We start from the raw sequence: 27,628 nt of genomic DNA, 5'->3' as shown, positions 1-27,628 counted from the left end.
ATGGACCATCCGGGCGAGGAGTCCAACGCAGTGAAAGGGAAGGACCCAAGTGGGGCCTGTGGAGGAAATGTTTGGTAACTGAACATTTTATGTACTACGCGAGCATATTACCACAGTATGCCGTTGGGCATGCACTGCAAACTGTCACGTTTAAACCACTGCTTCTAGGTTGTGTGAGGCGAGACGGTAGATTGTACTTCACATGTCTTCGCCAAAGACCCTGGACAGTAATTCTTCATCTCGACACAAATTGAAATATAGGGCTTCCTCCTCGACTCCAGTAAAGGAGCGGGTACCTGGCCCATCGAAAACCAGAGCCACCATCAAAGCCTTTTAAGCTGTCTGTGCCCTCTGCACTTTTGACGCCTTCCACACCATCGAAGACTTTGAGACCTTCTGTTGAAGTGCCGAAGTCTTTTAACTGTTTAACGAAGACTCATTTCTTTAAGACCATGGGTTGATTTTTAAGGAGGAAGAAGATGAGCATGTACCTTTTTGGCTTTGAGTATGGTACTCCCAATATGCCTGATGAATTCACCTCAGAGTGCAGAATTAAAAATCCTGAAGACAGAGATGATAAAAAAAGGTTTGATGTGGGCAGCTGGGCCCTCAAGGTCATAAATGCGACTTGTGCCCTGGGCAAGTATACGCACACCTTGTGCGACGTGATGCTTTGGCCATAGCCCATATCCCAGAGGGGGAGCAGAGAGAGACACAGAGAGAGACACAGAGAGAGACACAGAGAGAGACACAGAGAGAGACACAGAGAGAGACACAGAGAGAGACACAGAGAGACACAGAGAGAGACACAGAGAGACACAGAGAGAGAGACACAGAGAGAGAGACACAGAGAGAGAGACACAGAGAGAGAGACACAGAGAGAGAGACACGGGCAGACAGACGGAGACACAGACAGACGGAGACACAGACAGACGGAGACACACAGACAGACGGAGAGACACAGACAGACGGAGAGACACAGACAGACGGAGAGACACAGACAGACGGAGAGACACAGACGGAGAGACGCAGACGGAGAGACGGAGAGACAGAGAGACAGAGACGGACAGACGGAGAGACAGAGAGACAGAGACGGACAGACGGAGAGACAGAGACGGACAGACGGAGACGGACAGACGGAGACACAGAGACGGACAGACGGAGAGACCGAGACGGACAGACGGAGAGACCGAGACGGACAGACGGAGAGACCGAGACACAGACGGAGAGACCGAGACACAGACGGAGAGACCGAGACACAGACGGAGAGACAGACCGAGACACAGACGGAGAGACAGACCGAGACACAGACGGAGAGACAGACCGAGACACAGACGGAGAGACAGACCGAGACACAGACGGAGAGACAGACCGAGACACAGACGGAGAGACTGACTGAGGGACTGAGAGACAGACTGAGGGGAGGTTCTTAACCTAGTGCAAGATGACAAGGATGACCTGTGCTAATCTCTCCAGCCTGGTCTGGATTCTGCATACTCGGTTGGCAGGGATATGGCGGCGAGTACTGTCCCCAGAAGATTTGCTTGGCTAAGGGAATCCGGTTTTGCACTTGACGTCTGGTCAAGATTATCGGACCTGCCATTTCATTTCTCCCAACTTTTCGGCTCCAAGGCCGATGAGAGCCTAGAAATCTTACAAGCATCCAAGGCGGCAGCTAAGTTGCTCGGGGCCGTGACACGCCAGCCTCAGCAACCTCAAGGGTCTTCTCATGGCTGGAGGGGTCAGCCTTTTTCGTTTCTACTCATTTGCTGGAGGAGGCTGCCAGTTTGCACAAAGTGGCCAAAATAGAGCTCCTGTGGTTCAAGAGTACGAAGAGGCAAAACCTCTCTCTCAGCCTCTGCTTCTTTGCCCTCCGCTTCAGCAACAACCCTAAAACCCCTTTTGTGTACTTGGTTCAAAGGACGGTGGTCGGGAGCGGGCTGAATCAGCATTTGGAGAGTTGGTGGGGCATATCCTGATTCTTGGGCACTACAGACAGTTGCCCATGGCTACTGCCTCCCCTTTTTGAGAAGACCCCCAGATTGTCCTCCGGGGGAGCCAAGCCTTGAAAGATCTGGATCCACTCCTCCTACAGGAGATCTTTACCCTGTTGGAGAAAGGTGCCAGTTGTACCTGCAGCAGAGGGGAATCGAGGTTGGTACTCTCCCTATTGTCTAATCCCCAAAAATGACAGAGGACTGCGACCCATCTTAGACTTGAGACGCTGGAAAAAGTTCCTCATGTAGGACAAGTTCAAGATGGTGACTCTTTTGCAGATCCTTCAGGCCCTTTGAATTCTGGATTGGTTGGTGTAATTGGATCTTCAGGAAGCTTACTTTCATGTGTCAAGCCGTCACAAACACAGAGTACCTGAGGTTTGCAGTTGGCGGTTCTCATGATCCGTTTTGGTTTATGCCATTCGGGCTCACCTCTGCCTGATGGTCTTCACTAAGCTAATGGTAGTGGTGGCAGCAAGTCTAAGGAGGGATGGGATTCACATCTACCATTACCTGGACGTTTGGCTGATCAGAGCTTGTTCTCCTGAACAAGTGTTGAATCACCACAGTCATACTTGCCACTTCCTCCACAGGCTGGGCTTCTCACTGAATTTCAAGAAGTCCCAATTGACAACATCTGAGATGCTTCAGTTTATTGGAGCGTTCCTAGATTCGTCCTCGGGGAAAGCCTCGCCCCTCGAACTGAGGGCTCAGCATCTTTCGCAGATGGTCCAAAAGTTTGAGTGTCCAGTCTCTTCCGGCCTTCGACTTTCTAATGTTGCTCGCCCTCATGGCAGCCTGAATTTTTCTGATGCCAGAAGCGAATGAGGTCTTTTCAGTGGGCCCTCAGATCTCAGTGGTCTTAATTCTCTGGCAGAATGATGGACCTTCAGGTCCCGAACAAGGTTGCAAACGTTTCTTGTGATGGACCTGTCTGGAGAATGTAATGAAAGGAGAACCTTTTTGGCAGCCATGGCTGGAGATGGCAATTGTGACAGATGGCTCCCTCACAGGGTAGGGACAACACATGAATGACCTTTCAATCTGCCATCATTGGTCTCCGTTGGAGTCCAAACTTCACATCAACCTTTTAGAGCTGAGAGCAATCCGACTAGTGCTGATGGCTTTTCTGCCTTCTGTGTGGGGGAAGACTGTCCTGATAATGATGTGGCCATGTACTACCTCAAGAAGAGAGGGGGTGTAGAGTCACTACCTCTGTGCAGAGAAGCATTGCAGCTCTGGTTTTGGGCACCAAGAGAAGGAATCTCTGACAGTTCACCTAGCCGGAGAAGAAAACATAGCGGCGGACAATGTGAGCAGCCAGAGGACTATCTCCCACTAGTAGTCGCTGGCTCAGGAAGTCCATTTAGAGATCTTTGCCCTTTGGGTAACCCCTCAGGTGGATCTGTTCGCATCCAGTGTCCACAGAAAGTGCAACCTATTCTGCTCCAGGGAATTTCCTCAGAGAGGAGCTCCAGAAGACACGTTCGTAGTGGACTCAGCACTTCCACTTCTGTGCGTTTTCACCAGTCTCCGTCATTCCTCAGGTCATCAGGAGGTTGAGGAAGTTTGGGAAATCCATGATCCTGATTGATCCATATTGGGCCAGGAGAATGTGGTACCCAGAACATCTATAGATGGCCATCTTCCCGAAAGAGAGGACTCACTCTCACAAGAGTGGGGTCTCCCTCATCCAGAAATCAGTACTCTGAACCCTCACGCTTGGTTTCTGAGGGGATAACATGCAAAGATTGGGACCTTCCAGGAGATGTAATGGAGGTGTTGCTGTCGGCCAAAAGGCCAGCAACAAAATCTCTGTACCACTGCAGTTGGAATACATTTTGCAGCCGGTGCAGAGATAAGGGTATTGATCCCTTTACATGCAAAACTTCCATTCTATTATCTTTTTTGCTACATCTGGCCCATCAGGGGCTTCATGCTTCCATGGTAAAGGGTAATTTGGCAGTGCTTTCCGTTTTCAAGCATTAGCCAGATTAGGGTTCCTGTTTCAAGTTCCCTATTGTAAAATCAGTTCTTCAAAGGGATTAACAAACATCTTTTCAAGTTCCATTTATTGTACCGGTTTGGGACTTGAATTTGGTGTTGAGGTACCTAATTGGGACACCTCTAGAACCCTTACACTTAGAATGTTAACCCTTAAGACTATTTTTCGGATAGTGATTACATCAGCCCACAGAGTCAGTGAGCTTCAAGCTCTTTCTTCTTAACCACCCTTTATTACCTTTTTTAAGGGTAAGGTGGTTTTGAGAGTACGTCCTCCTTTCTTACCGAAAGTGGTGTCGTAATTTCATTTAGCTCAAACGATTGTTGCATGCTTTTTTACTCACTTCCTCGTCCCTCTGAGGACACAGAGCTTCTATATTTCCAGAATGTCCAAAATCGGGCAAGATGACCAGCTTTTTGTAGGATATTCATCACACAAATTGGGACAAGCTGTCACCAAACAAACCATCTCTCGCTGACTAATTTTATGTATTGCGGAATGCTATGCATTAGCTAGTAAAGATCTATTTGATGGTTTAAGAGGGCATTCCATCCGTGTAGTGTCTACTTCTTCGGCTCTTTAGAGAGGGGGGCCCGTATAAGACATTTGTAGTGCAGCAACTTGGTCCTCTTTGCACACTTTCAGCAAATACTATTGCCTGGATTATATGTCTGGTCCAGAGGCAAGATTTGGCAAGGCTGTACTTCACAGCATTAATCAGCAATACGTTCTCTGTTCCCACCTCCTTCTACATACTGCTTTCGAAGTCTAAGATGAGGAATACGCCGGTCACAATCTATTCGAAGAACAAATTACCCACCTGTGGTAATGTTCTTTCAACTGGATGTACCTCAAGTATATTCCTCATTGCCCTCCCATCCTTCCCCTCTGTCTTGCCGAGAAGTTCTCTGTTTTTACACCTTCCTCTCTTTCAACATCTGGGTCATTCCTTTAAGACTGCTGAGCACAGGCACGAAAACACTAGACCTGAGGCAACGGGTGCAGCGCAAGCTACTTATACCAAAGTCAACGTCACGGCCGAGGACAGGACACAGGCTGTCAAGGAACACGACTCAACAACGCACAGCACCCGATGCTAAGAAAAAAGCTGCAAGAAGACTTAAGAATATATCTAAGAGGAGGAATACGTGGGAGGGATATCCAGTCGAAAGAACATTACCAGGGGTAAGTAATTATTCTATTTTCAAAAATGTTCACTATGCCATGCAGACCTGGTAGACACCCTAATGCATAACCAATGTTGGAATCTTGCACATGCATGGACTACATCTGCTGCTGTTCATAGACTAAATACTATTAGATTTTGTGCCGACAACTGTTGCTGTAGTGAGTGACCCACAAAGCTGGGTCTGTGTAGTCCTGAAAGCTGCACTTTAGATGCATGTAGGCACCTTTTTAAATGCAGTGCTTCCAGGTTGTTGTATATGGTGTAGCAAGTCTACTTCATCCGCCAGAACCTATGGCATTTGTCAAGTTTAGGACATTGCATCCTTGGCATTTGAGTGTCAGTGCTGGTGCAAGTTGATTCATTTGGGCAATGGTTTTGCTTGCGCAGGGTGGGTAAGACTTTGGGCATTTTGTGACTCCTTGGTTTTTGTTTAAACATTTTTTTCTATGTTTCTGCAGAGCTTTTTAATGGCATTGAGATGCAGATTTGGGTCATCTGTGACTTGTGTTGTTTGAAGTTAGGTCAGATTTGTAATCCTTGTGACTCTTAGTGATGGCTTGTGTGGCATGAGCATGGGCCCGATTTCAGTATTTGTAAGGTCTCCTGGATTGTTTGTTGATGGTACAGTGCTAGCTGCTGAATTTAACATTTCAGAGCGCTAAAGTGCTAAGGAAAGTGTGGAGGTATTCCACAGGGCAGTGTTGAGGTTGATTGTGAAGCGAGATGAGGGAAAGTAATTAAGTAAGTAGGGTGGGTATGGAACTAGTGGGAGTCTGGATATGGGGTGATGCAGACTGAGGTTGGTAGCACATCAGGTGGCGGTGCAGTTATGGAAGCAGGACTGTAGTGATGAGATGCGGGGTAGCAAATGTTAGTGTCATAGGGAAGATGCTGATGGTGTGGTTGGAGAGGTGAATTGAGAGACTAGAAGGTGCAGTGCAAGTTGATGGATAGTGGGAGATTACATTTGCGTAAGAAATGAGACGATGATGGGTGGAACCTAATTAATTGAGATCTTATGCAAGATTTGTATAGCAGAACTCTGACATTTTCCCAGCCTTATGCGGCCCATGATCTGCGATCGCACAATCACCTCAGCTGTTTTCTTCAGTCATGGTGTATATCTCAGGGTAGGTAGGGTGGAGGACTGTCCTGGTAGGAAATCTGAAACCTAAGGGACTTTCCAATGACCAGAGAGTCAAAGTTTTATGAAATGTGTGATTTCTTACTGTTGGTTTCAGAGCTCGGGTACGGGTGTCTGTCTGATTTGCCCAACGCTGTCTGTTGAACTAAGTAGGTTGTTGTGTGTCATGGGAATGTGCCTTGCTTGTATAGTTTTCTGTTTTGTGTACTCTGATCAAAATGTGCCTTACTAACTCTTCCTCTGAGAAACCGATCTACCTGGGAAAAAGCCATCTAGAAAACCAGACACTCTAAATGTTTGATACCAGACATATGCAGTTAGTCACAAAACCAGCCCACAACAAAGGCAGCACACACGACCTGGTCCACCACCCACCTCTTCTTCCCTTCATGGCCATTTCAAACCGACCCAGGCATGCACCCCTTGCTCTTTCAAGAACTTCTCCATGGATGCAATGTAAGAAACCTCATTACCTTAACCTCCACATCTGATCCTTTAGAGAATGTCAACACACACCTCGGCGCAGATAACCACACCTTATCTGAGACTACAAAGACCTGTTAACCGCTGAATCATTGCTCATCAAATATAAGTCCTTCTCTACTTGATAAACACAGGAACTCATCGAAAGCAAGCATGCGATCTGCAGAGAAGAAAAGCTCTGCACAAAATCCCACCAACCGGAAGATCTAATCACTCTGAGTACCCTATGATCAGTCCGGTCGCCCATCACCTCAGCCAAAGCAAGCTACTACATAATAAACAACATGGAAGCATCCAACAAGAGTAGAGCATTATATTGCAAGCCATTAAGCACTGCATCAACTCTCTGCCAGACCATGCATACCACATTCCACTGACAAATCCAGCGCCATCAACCGCTTCCTCATAGACCAGATAAGACAACATATTGATATCTCCAAACATACCTCCGACATCCCACTCATACCAGCTTGCAGCATATCAAGTTAGACCAAATTCAGGACAATTACTCCAGGAGACCTGATCAACACTTGCAGCCCTCAAACCCCCCAAAGAAGACATTCTCCCTCCCTCTAGTGCAGTGGTCTTCAAACTTTTTTGGCCTGCCCCTCCCGGAGAAAAATCTGTGCAAGCTGCCCCCCCCCCCAAAATGCCAAATTGACAGTGTGTACAAATGGCTATGAACTATTGCGGACCGTCACCGCACTCTACTCCCAGGGCTCCCCACCAGCTCCCATCACAGTCGATGGGCTCCCTCACCCCACTCCTATCCAGTCCTTGGGCTCCCCCATCCCATCACAGACCCAGGGCTTTGCCCACCCTGCTCCCACCACTATCCCAGTGTTCCTGCCCATCCTGCTCCCACCACAGTCCCTGGGCTCCCCCACCCCGTACCCAACACATTGCGAGGGCCAATGGGAGCTCGTGAATTTTGTAAGTGGAAGGGCATCAATATTTCCCACAAAAATGTCACAGCGACCGAGCACAGCAAGGCAGCCAGAACCAATCCATGTGTGTCTGTGGGGGTTTTTTCGCTCGTGAATTATTTTTAAATAATGGGTTAAAAGGTTGCATTTTAGAGCATACTTTAAAAAAAAATTGTAAAAAGCCAAACAGTATACAATTGGTTGTGGGGGGGGCCAAGGGGAAAGCATGGTATTTTTGACTGGACATCTGACATCTCTTTCTCCTCCTTCCCCTCCTCTCTCCTTTCTTTTTCTTTCTCTCTTTCTCTCTTTTTCTCTTTTTCTCTTTCTCTTTCTCTTTCTTTCTCTTTCTTTCTCTCTTTCTCTTTCGTTCTCTCTTTCTCTCTTTCTCTTTCTCTCATACCCTGGGTGTGAGTGCTAAAATGCCCTGCTCCAGGTTGTTCTTTCCACATGTGCTAGGAGGTGCAGGAGCTCCTCCTCGCACATAGACATGCAGTGCCCTAGCTAGCATTTCCAATGAGCTATGCAAGACTGGAGAAGCAAAATGCCCCCAGCGTTGAACTGTCAAAGGGAAACACTGTTTCCCTTTGACAGTTCAGACAGCCCAGGAGCACTCCCTCAGATGGAAAAAGCATCTGTGGGAGTGGTCAGTGTTTCACTGGGCTGGTTCCTCGGCTTCTCCATAATGGGTGAGGGGGCCACTGGGTGGACACCCCCTCGCCCATTATGGATGAGCCACCAGGCTTGGACTTTGCTTAATTTTAACAAAAAACACCCCCTTGGGTACTATTCAGTCTGTGACCAAAGGAATGAATATCCATTTGCAACTGCGGGCCACTTTTTCATTGGTGTCTGAGACAATTTTATGGTCCAGGTCGACCGTGTGAGCCGCCCCTGCCCATGTGCCCATTGCCCACAATCCACAATCTAAAAAAATATATATATATATTTATTTATTTTTTTACAAATCGTGCTGGGCTCTCGCGCCCCGCACCTGGGGTGCACGCCCCACAGTTTGAAGACGTCTGCTATATTGTGAAGGTCATCAAAGGTGAAGCACTGTGCAACCACTTTTCAATACCATCAACGCACTCCCACACACAATGCATATTCTCAGATGCAATAAAAAGGAGACCAATCTTTTCATGCTGATAGAAACTCACACTCTACCTAGCTGACCTGGTCAACTATTACCTCTTCACACATTTGTCCTTCCTCTGCAAAGTGAGACGACCATCACTGTCCGGTTGCACGAAAGAAACACTTCACACAATCTCATAGCGGAATACCTATCTGATTTTCCGACCACGATGCAGCACAGAGGTCACTGACACGTTCTGGGCAAAGGGGGCTGCTTACTTGTCCTACAACTCTTTATTGGCTTGGATACCATTGACTATGAAGCCCCACTTGACATCCTTGTTAAGCGCATAGGCTTCGACAGAAAAGTCTTGCAGTGGTTCTCCTCATACCTCTCCAACTGACCAGCTTGCCCAGATAAGCCCAAACAGATCGTAGTGCCGCTGAGTAACGTGCAAAGTTCCACAAGGCTACATCCTGTCCACTAGCAACAACAAAAAGAGACTGTGGGCTATTTTAATGACACAAAGGCTCTGCCCATAAACCACTCATGAAGTCAAAACCAAAGAGCCAGTGTGTCTCCTCACTTTAGAACCTTTTCTCTCGATAACTCCCTCCTCCCTCTTTTATTTAATATATAAAATCTCCCAGACTGTGAACCAAATAGGTACTAGGTATCACACAAATACAATTAGCGTAGACATTTTTTATTTTATATTTATCTCAATCATCAATATTACACGAAAAAGCATATCTCTAAAACACTATCTTTTACAACCCAATGTGGTTAAAAACATTCAAAATACAATGTAAACAATCATAAAACAATACATATTGTTAATCATACCTTAAATAAGTAACTTAGTGCGGTAGATGCCTCCACAGTGGTCACTTGTCCACTATGGATGGATCAACCTCAAAGTGCAAAAGTGCAAGTTGAACAGTGTCAAAAATGTAGTGCAAAATCTGCGTTGGATCTTTACAGTTTTACAAGGACCTTTTTTCATTTAGGTACCCTTAAACCTTTTTATTAGAGTACAGTATCTCACTCCTTTCCTATGAAAGGTATCTCATAATAACTTCGGTCATGCAACACTGTTATTAAATCGCAGCGCTCCATACCCAACATGTTTCGTTCTTCTGGAGCTATTTTGCTCTAAGTATGAGAACTTCTTCAGGGGGACAAACGTAATCCCACTACACACATGAAACACAAGACTTAAACCACTCAAATCCTGATTAGAGATGTATTCTTCAGGACAACTTGGACACACAAATATGTGACTCCTTGAGCCCTGTATGGGAAATTAATTCTCGGGTCAATTTTCTTTACTTCTTGAAGTCAGAGAGGATAGCTAAGCTATACCAGGAGAGAACGAGAGAAAGGAAAAAAGGAGAAAAAGTAGCAATTACCACTTTGTATATAAGGTTTAGCTACAAAACAAGTTTCAAAAGCATTTCATTAGGCTTTCTACGCCCTTACCATGCACTGGTTAAATTTTTAGTCCTGCGCATGGGAATATCCAGGTGTCCTTTTACTGGACTGCTTGCTCCCTGTGAAAACACCATAGAGACTTGGATATAGACATGCCATATATAATCTTTCTACAACTGTCTTCGACTTCCTTAAACTTCCTCTTCAAATTAAGGCAGTTCAAAGATCTTATTTGAAATATACATCACTGGGTATACATATATGTATATTCTGTCATATTAATCACAAGCCTTTATCAGTTAATAACTGGGTATAAAAATGACGACTCGGTCACATGATTCATTTGTAACAGTTTACCTTGTGTCCACAAGGAGTTATTTCTAATAGCACTGAAAACGCCTGCCACTGTCATCTTCAATATCTATGTTAAACCTCTTGGGCGCGGGGACTCCTCACCAACACAGACATCAAGGTACACTAATATTCAGATGACTCCCGATGAGCTGAATCTTTACTTAAAGATCAATTGCATCGATGACCTCTGACTCTGGCACTGCCTGTCCCTCATCCAAGCATGGAGTCGAGCGCTTTCCTGAATTTCAACTATACATATATTGAATTAATTCTTGCAGGAAACCCCACCAAGGATGCCCATGTTCTGAATTGGCTGACAGACATGAAGCTTGATGTATTCATGCCTCAACTCTTGTTTAGTGCAGAATCTCCCTGCGTTAGACGCGGGTAGCAATGAACCAACTTGTGCTCCTCCGCAAAGGCAAGCCTTTTATCCCTGTCCTGAGTTTAACAGTTGTGCAAGCCCAGATCATCTCTCACCTGGACGGTGGCAAAAGCCTACTTTCAGGAGTCCCGCATGCCACCTTAGCCCATCTGAAAGCCGACAAGCATGATGCAGCATGCCTCATCACAGGACTAAGAGAATTCAAGCGCATCACCCACCTCCTCACTTAGCTGCTCTGGCTTCCCCTTCAAGTGTGAATCCTATTTAAGACTTTGCACATCATCCAGAAAGCGATTGCAACCAAAACACGATTCCATTTGGCAGGGAAAATCACCATCTCCGGAGGCCAGCGCTACAACATCACCAGGCTGGAAACGAAGAACTGCAAGAGGGAACACAATGGGTAACTGTCCTTTTCTTGTTTTACACCCTCTCTCTGGAACAAGTTACCAGCGCAGAGAATACTGGCCCCTATTATCGTACAGTCAGCAAGAACCTGAAGACCCTACTCTTCAAAGAACACCTTGTCAATCACTGATTGCTCTGTTACACCCTTTCACCTTTTCTGGAGTTCCTTGCCTACTCTGCTACTACTGAAAACCCATGGTATGTCCCCTTTGTACAGCGTTCTGTTGCTTGCAAGCAAGGTTCAGTGTTTATTAATCTGCGTATAGTTGTGTTCTGGGTTGAGGCGTCTGTAATTGTCAACCAGGACATTAAATGCTTTCGAAGAAAACATGGCATTAGAATGCATGAAAAGCGCATTAACTGGTACGGTAGGAATAAAGGTGTATTAAAGGCTTTGAAGGAATAAACATGAATCTATCAAACAAGTGGAAAAATAATCAATGCACTTATATGCACCATCTTCGGCATAGTTACTTGAATCTGAATAGTCTGTTTTGCTAAACTCTGGACTATTTGACCACAGATCATTGTTGCTGTCTCTATTTAAATTGCTCTAAGTAATGTGCACTGTGATGTACAATTCTACTATTCACTGTTGGAGGAAAAACTGTTACTGTTGCAGTGGCTGCATGCCTACCTCTGGTATATTGCAAGAAGCAAAAAGTGCATGTTTTAAATGTTTGACAATGTAGGTTTCAGTAGTACATTCTAATATAATGAACATACTAAGGCAGTCCTGATAGCAGGAGATGTTTGGAATGTTCTGCTTTCACCACGCTCATGTCTTCAGACAGACCCTTATGTTCCTACTCTTAGTTTGCAGTGGGAAAAACTACAGCAAAGCAGTGAAGAAACTGGCCAGTTGAAAGGTAAGTACATTTATTTTACTTGCAAAAAGGTTATGCATAATTGTATAACCTATTTAGTAGTGAATACATGAACCTCAAAAGTAGCATTAAGAAAAATGTTGCTGTCTAGATTCATTCATTAAAATTGTAATTTACGTCTGGTATGAGTTAATGCCATTGTCCTGCTTTCACCCCATTGAGCTGCTGAAACCGATATGGTGAGATTGATTTAAAATTATGTAGCAACATCAGGAATAATTCAGCCGTAGACGGATTATGGTGGGCGGGGCAGATTATGAAATCTCTCTATGCAGATGACATTCTGTTGACCCTGCAGAACCCCTGTGCCTCTTTGACGACAGGGTTATGTGAGCTGGCAGACTTTGGGCTCCTCTCAGGCTTCAAAGTCAATTATAACCAATCACACGGGTTAGATGTCTCCGTGCGGGCCTGCGACTGGGTTCCCTTGAGCAGTCTGGCCCCGATAAAATTGAATCTGGAAGCAATTACATATTTGGGCATGCATTGGAGGTTTTTCTACCCAAACCTTCCGCCCTTGTTTGAGTTGTCGGAGAACTTGGTGCGATGGGGCGGGGAGGAAATGTCCTAGGTTGGCAGAATTGCCATCAAGATGAACCTGATCCCTAGGTCGCACTAACTTTGTTTAGCATTACCTGTAAGCATCCCAGATTCAGAGCTGCACACCCTGCAGGGAAAGAATTTTAAATTCATATGGGGGAATACACGGGCAAGGATCTCCAGGAGGATGCTGCTCAGGCAATTAAGGATGGGTGGGTGGGTTGGGGGTCGGGGGATATCTGGGGGTCCTTGACATGTTTAGTTATGATTTAGCTGCTCAGATTTCACATGTGGTAACCTGGGGCTATGCTGAAATGATGCCGAAGTGGAAAGTGATTGAACAGGCCCATTCAGCTGTGGTGTTGGCGTGGCTTCCTTATGTGGAAAGGGGTGGCCTTGTGGGAACGTCTGGGTTCTCCTTGCTAACTGCAACCAGAAATATACTTTATTATATGGTGAAGGCGACTCGCAGATGGGGTACACTGACGCCCATCTGGAATCACCCAGACTTCCAGACAGGGTCCGAATGCGCCTGCCCCACATGCGTCAATGGGAAGATCTCGGGTAGCAATAGAGGATGAGACGTGGTTACGAATATAGCCTTGGACGCACATGTGTGATAGACAGGTAGCGCTCCTACAAATTATGTTATAGATGGTATCTGATGCCGGAGAGATTGCACCACATGTCTGCTGAGTTCTCAGTGAGTTGTTGACGGGGGTGTGACGAAGTGAGGTCTCTTTCATATGGTGTGGATGTGTGGGAAAGAGAGTCTCTTTTGTAAGGAGGTGCTGTCTAATGTTAAAGGTATCACAGGCCTGTCACTACCAATGGGTCCCCAGGTGTTATTGCTGGGAGATGCTTTTGATGGGGTATTCCCCCTATCGGGTCCCATGGCTAAATTGATTGGGCATGTTTTGTCCTAGCGGTGAAGCTGACCACTGCCCGAAACTGGAAGTCAGTTGGACGGCTGATAGCCCAAATGTGGTAGGTCAAAGTGTGGGACATTTTGTTGGCAAACAAAGTCTCTAGCCTGTGTGAAGGGAGAAATGTCAAGTATGTAACTATCTGGAGGCCTTTTATTGATTCGGCATAGAAATACCCGGCCATAGTTGCAAAGCCTCAGCTTATTCAGCATTTCTCATTATTGTAATTCCTGCATTGAGGGGCGGGGGCAGTTCTGAGGGTGGAAGTTGGGGCCTGAGGGTTGGGTTGGCTGTGGGGGTCTGAGCCACGCGCTATTTAATACTTCACTTTGTATATCCTGTTTTAATGTATATATGATATGACTTGTGTACATGCAATTTCCCACAGTATGTTAAATATGTTTTTTTAAAATAAATTATGTAGCTACGACATTTTTAACACTGTCTCACAGCTGCAGTTTTAATACTGAATATGCATACTTGACATAAACATATACATTAAGGAAATGTTTAAAACTGCTGTAGCAGTAGAGAGTACCATTCATCAGTCATGTTGACCCCTGGATACAGACTGTCCGATACTAAATGGACTTAGTTTTCCACTTTAGAATAATAGTTTCAGCCATTTGTTAGAATTCCGGAGCTTTAGTGAAAAAAATATATTGTTTTGGTGCACACACAAATGAGTATAGGCCGGGATTTTCCAAATAGACTTTCAGAAACCTTCCACTTGTCCCCCTGTGCCAGAGTGCCATCTGCGTGGGTAGGCAATCCTGGGCTTTTCTTTGTTTGTGACACAAAATGAAGCGGCTCATTCTGCCTCAAGGTGGGGGCTGATAATGAGGCTGCTCTCATAATGCTAAAGGTTGAGAAAGTATAGTGGAAACAAGTATCTTGTAAGAGTGCAGACGGAAGACTCGGACAAAGAAGTGGTATATTTTTGCCTATAAACTTTTATTAACCAATAAAAGTGTTGAAAATTGCCTCTCTATCCAAGAATGCTACTTCTGCCCCTAACAATAATAACCTAAATCAAAGGTGTTGGGTTGGTTTCCTCCAGAGCAAAGTGTTCATGATACTTCTTGCCAACAGAAAAATTCCCAATGTCTTGAGTGGTCCAAAACACAAAAATAAATGGTCTATTGGGTACATATCCCATGTTTCTAGGGGTTTGCTCCTTTTCCATGGATTCCTTTTGGCTCTTTCTTTTTCTTTGGGTCCTAAAGACCTTGTGTCTTATTTAAATGTAACTGTGTTTTAGGGCTTCACAAGGGTGCGTGCCCCAGACGAACAATTTCCGGCTTGGTGTACTTCCCTACCAAGCATGGGTTTCTCATCAAAACATTCTTGTCTTCGGGGTCCTCAACCCTCTTCTTCTCAAACTATTTTGGGTGCAAGTCCCCGTCTAGCGAAGATTGAACTTAATAGCTTGGCTCGCACTCCTGCCAAGTATATGTCCAGCTTGGTTTACTCTCCTGCCAAGTGTTTGTCCTCTCGTGGATTATCTTTATATCTCTTGGGGTCCCAGACTCTCACTGTATGGGTGCAATAGCTTGGTTTACTCTCCTGCCAAGCATATGCCCCTTGCTGCACTCTCTCGGCTTCTCCTGGGGTCCCAGACCCTTCGTCTCCTGGTCCCGATGCTCCCGATCACCTCCCTGGCCCTCGGAACCTTCAGCTGTGCCTGCGTACCTGTTTCTCTGGTGCTCGTCTTCCAGGCAGCCGTGCTTTCCTTCTAGTGCTCCGGGAGCATTATGTTGCTTGCCTTGGTCGGCGGCATTCCCGCCAATCAGTTTCTTTGTTTTTTTGTGATGGCCACTGCGCCAGTCCCTTCTAGCTTCACGGGGACAGGACTTTGGTTCTTGGCGGGTTTCCAGGTTTCGGGACACCCAGAGGTTCCTTCAGGAGGTGTACAAAGGAGTTCCTCCTTTTTATTTTTTATTTATTTATTTTTTTTAAATTCAATTTTATTGGTTTTTTATGGCAACAAACCTTTAATACAAACAATGACAAAGGGGCAACGGCCCGTGCCAACTTCCAAAAGAGAAACATAATACTCTGCTGTATACACCCTCCCTCCCCCCTCCCGCCCAAGACCCTTAATAATAGGGCACACGATCCACATCTCCGTGATTTTCCTTTTCGGCAGCTCCAACCGGGCATACAAGGGATAAACATTAGTAAACTTTACTTGGAAAAGTACAATGAGTCTTATGCCACAACCAGTTTTCAGGCCGGGTGGAGAGCCTTTATTAGACTCCTGTGTCGTCCTCAACGTTGGAGAACGCCTCCATGAATTGCAGCCAATCGGTCTCAACATGCGTGCTCGAGCTGTGTATTGCTGCTGTTAGTCTCTCCATAAAATAAATGTCCTTGGTCACAATCACCCATTCCCTCTTCGAGGGGAGAGATGCTCTCTTCCAAGTCCTGGCCTGTGCAGCTCTGGCTGCCAAAAGCAGGAAGTGTATCAGGTCCAGAAGTTTCTCCTAGTGGTCATCCCTATGGCAGAGACCAAATATTAGTAAAAATGGGTCTAATGGGTAAACCCCCTCCCCCGCCTCCTCAAGCCAGCTGAGCACTTCTGACCAATAGACTTGCACTTTCTTGCAGGACTACCAAATATTCCAGTAGTCGGCTCTTTCCCCACATCCGTGCCAACACAACGGGACAGTATCTGGGGACATCCTAGAGAGGGAGATCGGGTCGTACTGCGTACTGCCACCTATGGAGGAGCTTGATGGCGTGGGACTTGTACTGACATGAGATAGAAGTCTTGAATGCCCTGCTACATAGTCTCCCCCAGAGCCCATCCCCGATGGCACAACCCAAGTCCCTTTCCCATTTCCCTCTGAGGCTCTTAGTCGTTCCCTCGCGGGAGGTTAACAGTGCTCCGTACAGGAGGGATATGAGGCCTTTCATTTCAGTGTGGGAGTCTAGAATTTTCTCAACTGGGGTAATCCCTCTATGTATGCAAGATTTTAGTTTCGGCTTCATTAGGATGCCCTTGAGGCGCAGGTATAGGAGCAGGGAGAGCCTGCCGATTCCCAGAGCCGCCTCGAGATCCTGGATGCTTATGAAAGTGTCCTCTCTTACCAATTGGCCTACCCTACACAGGCCCATGTCGAACCATGAATGGTAGTGTTTGTGACCTGGGATTTCTTCCAGGACTGGGGTAGACCAGATATGGCTCAGGGGAGGGGGCCATGTAGTGACTTTCTCGCTAGGGCCTTTCCCCGCTAGTGCTTTCCACATTGTACCCAGTATTGGGTGGTCCCTGATTCTTTTGGGGAGCTTTTTCAGTGGGACCCATAGCCATTCACCCACGGTAACTGGGCGTAAATAGAAATGTTCAATGTATACCCATTGTTTATTGGGGTCCTCTCTAAGGTGGGGAGCCAGGGCCCTAAGTTTAGGCAAGGCAACCCCTCCTCTATCCTTGGGGAATGTGAGAGTCTTGTATCCTATTCTATGTCTCTGACCCTGCCATATAAACTTCACTATTCGCCTCTTGGCTTCTCTAAGGTATGGTTCAGGAGCCTCCAAGGGGAGCATCTGAAATACGTACAGCACCCTGGGAAGCAGATTCATTTTTATGGTGTTTATTCTTCTCATCCAGGAGATCTGCCCCTCCCCCCCCCCCAAGATCCATGTCCCTGAATAGCTTATCAAAGAGCGGGGGGTAGTTTGCCTGCCCTAAATCCCCGTCGGGACGGACTATGTTGATCCCCAAATATTTTATCTCCTCCGTACAAATTCGGAGGCCCAGCGGGACGAGTTCCGCCAGATCTCTATCCGCATCGGGTGCGAATGGAAAGATCATTGACTTGCCTACGTTTACCTTGAATCCGGAGAAGTGGCCGAACTGATGAATCACCTGCAAAGCGGCTGGGACCGATCTTGCTGGCTCCCGCAGGTGGAGCAAGATGTCATCTGCATAGTGGCCTAATTTGAAGGTACGTTCGCCCACCTCAATTCCTCTCACCATTGATACGCCCCTGAGGTACTCCGCCAGAATCTCCATTGTCATGGCGAAGAGGAGAGGGGAAAGGGGGCAACCCTGCCTCGTACCTCTCTGGAGATGAAAGACTCGTGACAGACGCCCGTTAACTGTAACTCTGGCAGTTGGTGACACATATAGGGCCTTGATGGCTTGTTTAATCCCCGTGCCGAATCCCAGCTTCTCAAGTACCCCCTGAAGGAACCCCCAGTCAACCCGATCAAACGCCTTCTCGGCATCAAGGGACACCAGGACGGGGTTCCCACCCTTCGGTGCTGCCTCTCTCAACAGGTGTAACGTCTTGCGCAGTGTATCTGCACCTTGCCTTCCCCGTATAAAACCCACCTGATCTGAGTGAATTAGCCTCGGCATGAAGCTGTCCAGTCTCGAGGCGATAATCCTGATAAATAGCTTAGCATCTACATTCAGGAGGGAGATGGGTCTATAGGAGCGGCAGTCCACTGGGTCTTTCCCCTCCTTCGGAATCACCGTAATCAAAGCTTTGCCAAAGGAGGGGGTGCCCTCCCTGTTCTCATGATGTTCGAGAAAGGTTCCGCCAGGAACCCCGCTAGTTGGCCCGAGAAGGCCTTGTAGAAACCTGCCGTGAACCCGTCCTCCCCCGGGGCCCTGCCCAGTTTCAATCCTGATATGGCTCTGAGCACCTCTTCATCGGTTATAGGGGCGTCTAGGGACGATGCTTCTAAGGGGCCCAGGACAGGGAGGGTGTCCTCATTGAGATATGCCTCACACACTTCTTTCTCCATCTCCCCTTCCCTCCCGTAGAGCTTCTCATAGAAAGAAGCAAAACTCTCGACGAACCTCTCCGGATCAGATCTTTCTCCCTCTTCAGCGCTAACCACTCTCGCCACCCATCTATCTGCCCTTTGGCCTCGCAATTTGGCTGCCAGCATAGCGTCGGCCTTGTCCCCTTTCTCGTAGTATTTCTGGCGTAGATGTTGGAGCACTGATACAATTTTCCCCATCTCCATTTCTCTCAATTCTAGTCTCTTCTCCCTCGCTATGCCCAGGTCCCGCTCTTTCTCCGTCTCCACCTTCCCCTCCAAGCTTTCTAGGAGGATTATTTCAGATCTGAACCTGTGGGTCAAGAGGGTCCAAATTATTTTTTTGGATGCCCCTTCGCTGATCATCCTTCCCCTCCAAGTCGCCTTGGCCGCCTGCCACACCATCTCCCGGCTCACCTCTCCCGTGTCATTTAGCTCAAGGGAATTCTTTAATTGCAACAGTCATTTCTTCCTTAAAGACTGCGTCCCTCAGCAGAAAATCGTTACACCTCCATAGAGACTCCCTGGGTTTCAGCCCCGCTATACTGACATCCGACCAGACCATGTCGTGGTCTGTCCAACTGACCGGGCGGATGTCGCAGGCCTCTATTCTGCTCATATGCTGACTCCCCATGAAAAGGTAATCTATCCTGGTCCTGGTACCGTGTACTGCGGAGTAGAAGCTATATCCCCTTCGTCTAGGGTTCAGCTCCCTCCATATGTCCACCAATCCCTGTTCCCAGATTAATTCCCGACGCCCACCACGAAGTTCGGTACCTCTATTACCTGATGTGGCCGAGCTCCCACTGTGGTCCAACTCTCGATCTGCCCACATTAAAATCCCCACTTAGGAGCAGGAGCCCTTCTGCTTTAGCCATCACCTCCCCCAAGGCCGCTTCAACAAATTCTCTCTGACCCACGTTAGGGCAGTATATCACTGCTAGGCGGACTCTGGAGTTATTTAGATTGCTGGACACTACCAAGGACCTTCCATCCTCCCTCTCCCACCGGGACACCTATGTCAATTTCAGGTTCCTTTAGAGTAGGATGCCTAATCTGCCTTTCTTTACGTGACCCGATGCCCAAAAGGTCTGGCCAACGTGGGATCCTGGGATGGCCCTCTCCTCCCCCCTCACTGTTCTAGTTTCTTGAACAAACAAAATGTCCACCTTCCCATTTTTCATTTCCCTCCCGAGAAGGGAGCGCTTTGTCAGTGAGTTGAGCCTCTTGACGTTGAGTGAACCCACCCTGAGTGACTCGACCCGGCCCTTTTTTTCATTGACTGCCATTGGTTTCCCTTTTGAAATTTGTTGTCCTCCCGATCATGTTGGAGCTGCCCAGTGCCCATTTGAAGTGTGGTGGATATCGTGCCCCAAGCCCCTTAAAGTCAATTCCCACCCCTCCACCCTTCCTCTTCCCTCCTTTGTCCAAGACGCCTGCCAAAGGGCAAGCCACCAGGGTATGTGCATGTTCCTGCACCGCAGTTCTCTTGGTAAACTCTGTGTCCCCAGCCGGGGTCGCCTACAAGCTAGACTTCTGTCTTTACACTCCTAGTCCCCTCCAACCTCGGACGTCGAGTGTTAGGTTTTCTTAATTTTCTCCTGCCTTTTGTCGTCTTCTTCATGGACCAGGGGCCCGCAGGTCCTCTCACGGTGTCGCCTGGTTCTTGATTCTCCATCAGATTTCCCCCTTCTTCCGGGGCGTCCCCCTTAAGCACTTGTGAGGCTTCTTTACCACTAATCACTCTATAGTCTACCCCGGCCCGTTCAAAGGAAAGGGCGAAGGGGAAGGACCATCTATATCTGATATCCTGGCTTGTGAGCCACTGGGTGAGTGGACGACATTCTCTTCTGCGGGTGAGCGTGAGGGATGACAGGTCCTGCTATATCTTAATTGTATCGCCTTCAAAGGTAAAGCTCCCCAGACTTTTTGCCTTCTCCAGGACCTCCATTTTCTCTCTGTAGCGGAGGAACCGCACCACGATGGACCTTGAGCCACCGCCCGCACCCCCTCCACCTCGATGCGCTCTTTCCAGCTGGACCTCCTTGCCGCCCTCCAATGTAAAAAGCTGGTTTATCAGGCCCGGGACCTTCCTCCCCACGTCCGCCGCCGTTTCCCCTCTCTCTTGAGTCACACCCATAATGCGCAGGTTGTTTCGGCGCTCTCTGTTTTCCAGATCGTCCATCTTCAAAATTATGTCGTCCTATCTCATTTCCAAGTCCGTTAGCCTAGCCTCATATTTCATATCAAACAGGTCTGCCTGGAGGTGATTATTTTCCATCCCTTCCATTTTATCCTCCAGGGTCTCCACTCTCCCCTTGAGATCCACTATGGAGGCTTGAATGTCTGTGCAAATCGCCTTAATCTCTCGGAGAATGTCCTTGAGATCGTCTTTAGTAAGTGCAGCGGGAGGGGGTTCGCCGCCCGCTGGCATGGTGGTTATAGCGTTCCTGGGGACGGTACTCGTGACCGTGAGGGGCCGGCGGATGCGCTGGAGGGATGAGATCGCCCCGGGTACTGGGGGTCGGTCCAGGGCTTTTGGCGCACCTCCGGGCGGTGCTGCTATACCCCTTACGAGGGACGGTGTCGGGGTCGATGGACCAAGGCCCTCTCAATGGCCGGACCGCTGGGAACTCGGGCGGTATGGGCACGTGGCTCTATGAGTGGCGCTGTGCCCTCGCTGGGGCCTGCTGGTCTGAGTAGAATCTCCGATGTACTGGTCCGTAGATTTCAGGCCGCACCGACCTCCCTTCGTCGCGCCGCGACCGGGTGGCGCTCCCGTGTACAACCAAGGGGAAGGCCCTGGGGGGGGGGGGCTGCCCCTGGATGGCTCGTCCACTCGATTGTCCCTTCCCCCCCCCCACGCTCTCCTCACCTCCAATTGTTCCATGTCACTGTGCTGGGCCCCGCCGGCTAGGCCGGGGCGCCTCCGTGGCGTCCACGGGGCCGATGCTTCCGTCCAGGCGATGTCTGTCGCGGGGCCTCTGTGTGCTGGGTGTGGGCCGGGAGCGAGTTCTGGGCCCCAGGGTGCTGGAGGGCTGCCCCCGTTCCGATGCGCTAATACAGGGCGGGAAGCCTGAGCTGTGTCCTCTTCGGCCCTCAGCTCACGTAAGATTCACTGTGTCCGTGGGGGCCGTGTTCGTATGAGCCCCACTCCGAGTCCCCCGCGGTGTGGTGTTTCCCCTAACACCCCTCTGTGGGATATGCTTCCACAACAGGGGGGGGGGGGTTCTCCATCCAGAGGTCAAGACTCTCAACCTTCGCGCTTGGTATCTGAAAGATTGAGGTATAAGGATTGGGACCTCCCGGATGACGTGATGTAGGTGTTGCTTTCGGCCAGGCGGCCTGCAACAAAATCCCTGTACCGTTGCCGTAAATTCTGCAACTGGTGCAGGGGTCACAATGTGGATCCCTTTCAGTGCTCCATTCCTATGGTTTTGTCTTTCTTACTTTCTTTGGCCCACAGGGGCTTTCCAGTGGATACCATTAACGGTTACCTGGCAGCGCTGTCTAACTTTAAGCGCTTGTCTCAAGAATGTTCTTACTTTAAGATTCCTTTGATTTCTCAATTTCTTAAAGGACTGACTGTGTTCCTGCCGTCCCCTTTCCAGTTGCCGGTTTGGGATTTAAATTTGATTTAGAAATTTCTCATGGGTGCTCCGTTTAAACCTTTGCACTCTTGTCCTTTGAGATTGTTGTCCTTCAAGACAGTGTTCTTGGTTGCGGTTTTTCCGCTCACAGAGTGAGTGAATTGCAGGCACTTTCCTCTAAGCCACACTTTACTGTGTTCCACAAGGACAGGGTAGTCCTTAGGGTATGTCCGTCCTTTCTACCTAAGGTAGTTTCGGAATTTCATTTGAGGCAGAAAGTGGTTCTCCCATCGTTCTATCCCCCTTCTCATCCTGGTAAGGAAGAGGAGCGACTCCATCAGTTGCATCTTAGGAGAGCTCTGGGCTTTTTTTTTAAAAACTTTATTTATATTTTCAGCAAAATACAATTACAATTCAAAACTTGGTCCGCCCAACTGTGGGTCGGAAAACTTGCACCAGTTCAGCCCCCGATCCCCACCCCCCTCTAGTCCCCGCTTCCTCCGCCACTTGCTGCGTGTAGTATTGTTAACATTCTCCCATGCCTAATCCTGTTCTCCTTTATTATTTTTCCCTTTTGCACCAGTTCGTTATTTTCCTCAGTTTGCTGATGAACTTGAGGTTGAGGCGTCTCCTTTGGAGTTGATAAGATGTGCTACATAGGGTCCCCAGATGTCCGGGGGGCGTGTGTGCAGGGGTAGTGTTTTAATAAACTCAGTCTCCACATCTTGACAGTAGAGTACATCTTTCTGCCATTTAACAATTGTAGGGGCTGGGCCATGACCCCAGGACATGGCTACCCTCCTGTGTGCTAGAATAAGTAATACATTTGCTAATTTCCTCATTGTAGGTGTCAGGTGTTTTCGTCATCCCAAGTAGCGCTATCGTGGGGATGGGTTTTAGTTCTTCTCCAATTATTGTTTCTGTCTCTTGGAGAACTTGTGACCAAGATTTGGTCAATGCCGGGCAGCTCCAGGCGAGGTGAAGGAAGTCGGCCGCTGGCATTCCACATCTCTCACATTTCGCCACTGACTCTGGTCTGTGTATGCACCTTTTAGCTGGCGTGTAATACGTTTGATGTAAGTAATGGAAGTGGATAAGTTTAAACCGCAAATTCAATGCGACCTTCTGAGTTTGATGAAGTATGTATACCCATTCTTCATCAAGGATGATAGGCTGCAACGCTTTTTCCCACCTTTTTTGTGCGTAAGTTTTCTGGTGCCGTATCTGTTAGGGGGGATCTGTATATTGATGACACTAATTTGCCTTTCCCCTGTGCTTGAATCACGCCATGGAGTAGCTGCCACGTTGGTGTTTGTCGTGGGAATGAGGGGAAGAGAGCCTGGATAGCACAGCATAGCCTGAAGTATATAAATATGTCTAGAGAGGAGATCTCTGAGCTTTTACATTTCTAGGATGTCCAGGGCCAGAGTGGACAATCAACTCTTTGTAGGATATGCTGGACACCGGCTGGGCCAGGCTGTTACCAAACAGACCTTGTCCAGGTGGATTATCCTCACCATTGCGGAGTGTTACCGATTGGCGGTTAAGGACCCTCCTGAAGGGTTGCAAGCTCATTCCACTAGGGGTGTGGCAACTTCCACCGCCATGCAACTGGGTGTTCCTATTAGGAATATTTGTGATGCCGCTACATGGGCTTCGCTTCACACTTTTGTTCAGCATTATTCCCTGGATACCATGCATGGTCAGGATATGGCCTTTGGTAAGGCAGTTCTTTATTCCGCAATCTGATTGGGTACTCTAAATTCTTTTCCCTCCTCCATTTCTTGGTACTGCTTTGGGAGTCTGTCAAAGATGTGGAATATGTTGGAGGACACAATCCATTCGAAGAACAAGTTACTTACCAACTAGTAACGTTCTTTCAACTGGATGTTCCTCCAACGTGTTCCACATCGCCCTCCCAGCCTGCCCCTCTGGAGAATTTCCTATGCGATTGCAGCTTACGTTTCCGCAAGGCTATTTGCAGTCAAGCAAGCATGAGACTGGTGCCACACGTTCTGAGGGAAAAAACTTAAACTGAGGCTACGGGCTTCGTGCGTCCTATTCATAACATCCGGTGACGTCACCCTCGACGGAGGCCTTCGAGGGACATCGACCCGACATCATCGACGCAGGACGCCCTCTGCTGAAAAAGTTTCCTAAGTGCACAGCTGGGGACATTACTGTCATGGTGCCTACCCCCGGAGCACCAGGCCAGGCCCAGCACCCCCGGGAGCAGGCATCATGCCCCCGGGTAAAAGCCCAGCGGCCCCTTATAGGGGCTCTTTGGACTCTGTCCTGGCGCTGTTGGCGCCAGGCTCATAAAGGAAGGTGTTTTGTGCACTTACCTGATGCAGACCCTGCTGCAAGATTCAGGCCTCCCTGAGACCTGAAAGGGACTATTTTTTCATTGGGACTATTTTGCCACTCGGGCGTGGCCAGGGAAGGATATTTACCTGGAACTACTTTGGGGGCTATTTAAGCCACGGCCAGACAGTAGCTCACGCTTCGCGTTGTTCTGCATCCAAGCAGCTGAACGCTCACCGTGTCTGCTCCTGCATCTGGTCTCCAGCCACGCCCGCCTCGATCCTGGAACACCTGTAAGGAAAGAAGAGAAGAGAAGGGTGAAAACCAAGAATTTTATCAAACTTCTTACCTGCATCCGGAACCTTCACGCCAGCGTTCCTGAGAAAAGACTTTCATTTAAAAGCACCGCCTTGCTCGCTGTAGCGCCGCGCATCACTCACCTGTCCTCGGGAGTTCTTCTGGCTCCACCGTGACTGTCCGCACCGGTCGCCACATCTCTGCGCCTAGGGGAGAGAAGAAGAGACAAAAGGTGAGCAGAAGGAACATATGAGGAAAGCCTAATTTTCGCCATAACACTTACCGGTCTTCTGTTGGTGGACCATTCCTCATTTCGGGACGGTGCCGCTTCGTTGGCAGGTACCGCACCCCGGCCCCTATGGGGAAAGGACAAAAGACATTACTGGAGGAATATAAAGACATTAAGAGGGATCGCCCCCATCGCTAACTCACCTGAGTTTACCATCGGCAATTCAATCCCTCAACGCATCGCCTTCATTCTGCACCTGAAATAAAGGACAGATCACAGGTTAGGAAGGCAACAGAAAAGGAGGCTCAACACTTGAACTTTTGTAATCTTCATACTTACGGCGTTCCGCTCGGAAAAGTCAAGTGGATTTTGCCAGCGCCATTCTGAAAACCAGTGAAGTAACTGGACAAACACGTGCCCCTGCACCAGAAGCAGGATGGAGAGTTCATCCTCTCAAACCATAAGGTGAGCTTCAACCAGGGATTTCGGAGGAAGTAATAGAAGAACGAAGAAGGGAAAGGGGGGAGCAAGCACACTATTCGGCAGACTGTTAATCCCCTATCTCATCTGCAGAAGGATATTCCTACGGGCCAGACAAGCAAGATTTGAGGGTCCTGTTCAGTCGGTGTTCCGAGTTCTGCGCATCACGCTCGAAGAGGCCACAGCAACCCAGGCTAGACCAGCGCCTCCGTGGGAGTCAGGTGAGCGTTACAATTACATGTCAAAGATGTGAAATACGTTAGAGGACACAATCCATTCGAACTGTACATCTCCCAAGGCCTAGTGGCAGATTAATTTGTCAAATATAAATATACGGCATATCTTGCTTGATATAGTCAGTAATGGGATTATAGTGTTATACCGGCCAAAAGGCTTTTAAAGTCTTTATGTTGTCAACCTATCTTCTAGTGTCTCAATCAACTTTTAGCTCTGTGTACTACTGTGTTTGTCTTGAATTTAACCTAAAAAAGACTAATGGGCCCAGCCCTAGAAGCTCACTTTGTTCTTTTCTGGGAAAGATTTACGCCTTCCCGAGAGAATAGGATATGCTGCCAAGGAGGGTACTAGTACTTCAAGCGGAAACCCTCCAATCACAATAGGGAGTACATACCAAGGTGGTAATTATTGGAGCCTGTTCTAAGTCAGCCAGGGAGAATGAATAGTCAGAGTAGCCAAAGAGAATGGGGCCCCCAACATCTTGAAATGACTTGGGCCACTCCCTTCCTGATCCCGCTCCTCCCCACTTTCTGCAGGCAAGGTAATCTGGGACTGACATCACCAGGTAACGACTCCTGTCACAAATGCCAGGACACTTACAAATACTTAAAATTGACCAATGTCCTGTGGCAAAATGAGCATATGAGGGGGTGGGACCCCCTTAATTCGAATCCTTTTTGGGCACCAGAAAAACATGGTTTTTACCTGGAAATGTTTTTGGTTACAGCCCTCTACCATAGAGGTGAAGATAAATAACTCTAAAGAGGTAGAAAAACCTTCCAGCTCACTTCAGAGGACCATTTGAAGTGACGTGTTGGGCAAAGCCTGGCTAGTACTGAGACCGCTAGTAATCCGGACTCTGCCTGCTGGAAGTAGCAGCCCTTGCTAGTGATTTCTGCCAACCTCCCTGACTGGGAAGGGTAGAAGAAGGACTCTGCTTATCTCTGGATACCCCGCACAGGGTCCCCCAGAAATCAAGAAGCCAAGGAACAACTTTGCACTATGATTCACACTTCAAACCACTTTTGAGCAGACTCAACTGCTTTCAAGTTGCTGCAAGCCATTCAAGACCTACAGAGCTGCCTTTGGCATGTGCTGTTTTCGAGCCATCAAGTTGCAGACTCGTCCATCTCTTGTCTAAACTCAATCTGGCTTCGAGCCTATCGCTATGGCAGAACTGCATATCTTTGCTCGACTGTGTAGAATAAACTCAATCGTTCTGATGTGGACCTGACCCATTGTGAGCCACCAAGAAGCCTGGCTCGATGTAATGAAGCCATGCAAGAAGAAAATCCTGTTTTAAAGGGCTCTCATGACAATTCAAGACTGCCCACGCCATGCTTTTCTAAAGCATATTGTGGTAAATGGAATTAGGAGATGGACAAGGAGGCATTGTGTTCAAAACTTACTTTTTATTAATCTCTGAGAAAAGAAGACGTATGATGTCCCCAAGTCTTGTTAGCTGGATCCTTTTGTATACCAAAAAAGAGTAAACTGGTGCTAGTCAGGATGTCTCCTAGAACACAAAAGCAAGTGCCCTGTCCACCATCAAAACAAAAGGAGCAATATGTTTGTGCCTTGGCCCTCTTAATTGAAAGGTAGCTGGTTTTTGACCCCCCACCCTCCTTCTTTGGTGAGGATTGTTTACTAGAGCTTCTGCACAGTTTGTTCACATTCTCAGTGTCTCTTAAACTATAAAGATTGTCTTAACATATTCAGTGTCTCTTACTTGTGGACCTCTGGCTTGGAGCTCTGGCTGTAAAACACACCTAGGGTTTTGGTAGCTCTTTCTCTGCTTTGGGTTCAGCTTTCAGTCTTCTCTTGCAATTCTTGGGTTTTGGTTAGCCTTCTTTTTTGTTTTTCGCTTTAGCACCCCAACATGGGTTTGGTTTTCCTCAGTCCGCCTTTGGACCTTCAAGCTTTTTACAGCGTCCTGGGGTTTGACTATTTTCA

General features: G+C 47.9%; 1 protein-coding gene across 2 annotated transcripts in view; it reads left to right on the top strand.

Moving 5' to 3' along the window:
* Positions 1-27,628, top strand: part of ORC5 (origin recognition complex subunit 5) — a 714,766-nt gene that overhangs the window by 394,582 nt on the left and 292,556 nt on the right. For both annotated transcript variants that reach the window (XM_069628073.1, XM_069628074.1), the window contains exon 9: positions 12,223-12,275. In XM_069628073.1, coding sequence (XP_069484174.1) covers positions 12,223-12,275 — 53 coding nt within the window. The remainder of the gene's footprint in view (positions 1-12,222; positions 12,276-27,628) is intronic.

This window comes from Ambystoma mexicanum, chromosome 12 (genome assembly GCF_040938575.1).
Source record: "Ambystoma mexicanum isolate Mex_15411 chromosome 12, UKY_AmexF1_1, whole genome shotgun sequence".
Classification (NCBI taxonomy): domain Eukaryota; kingdom Metazoa; phylum Chordata; class Amphibia; order Caudata; family Ambystomatidae; genus Ambystoma; species Ambystoma mexicanum.
The sequence above is the reverse complement of the archived record's forward strand: the minus strand, read 5'-3'. Positions and strand labels throughout refer to the sequence as shown.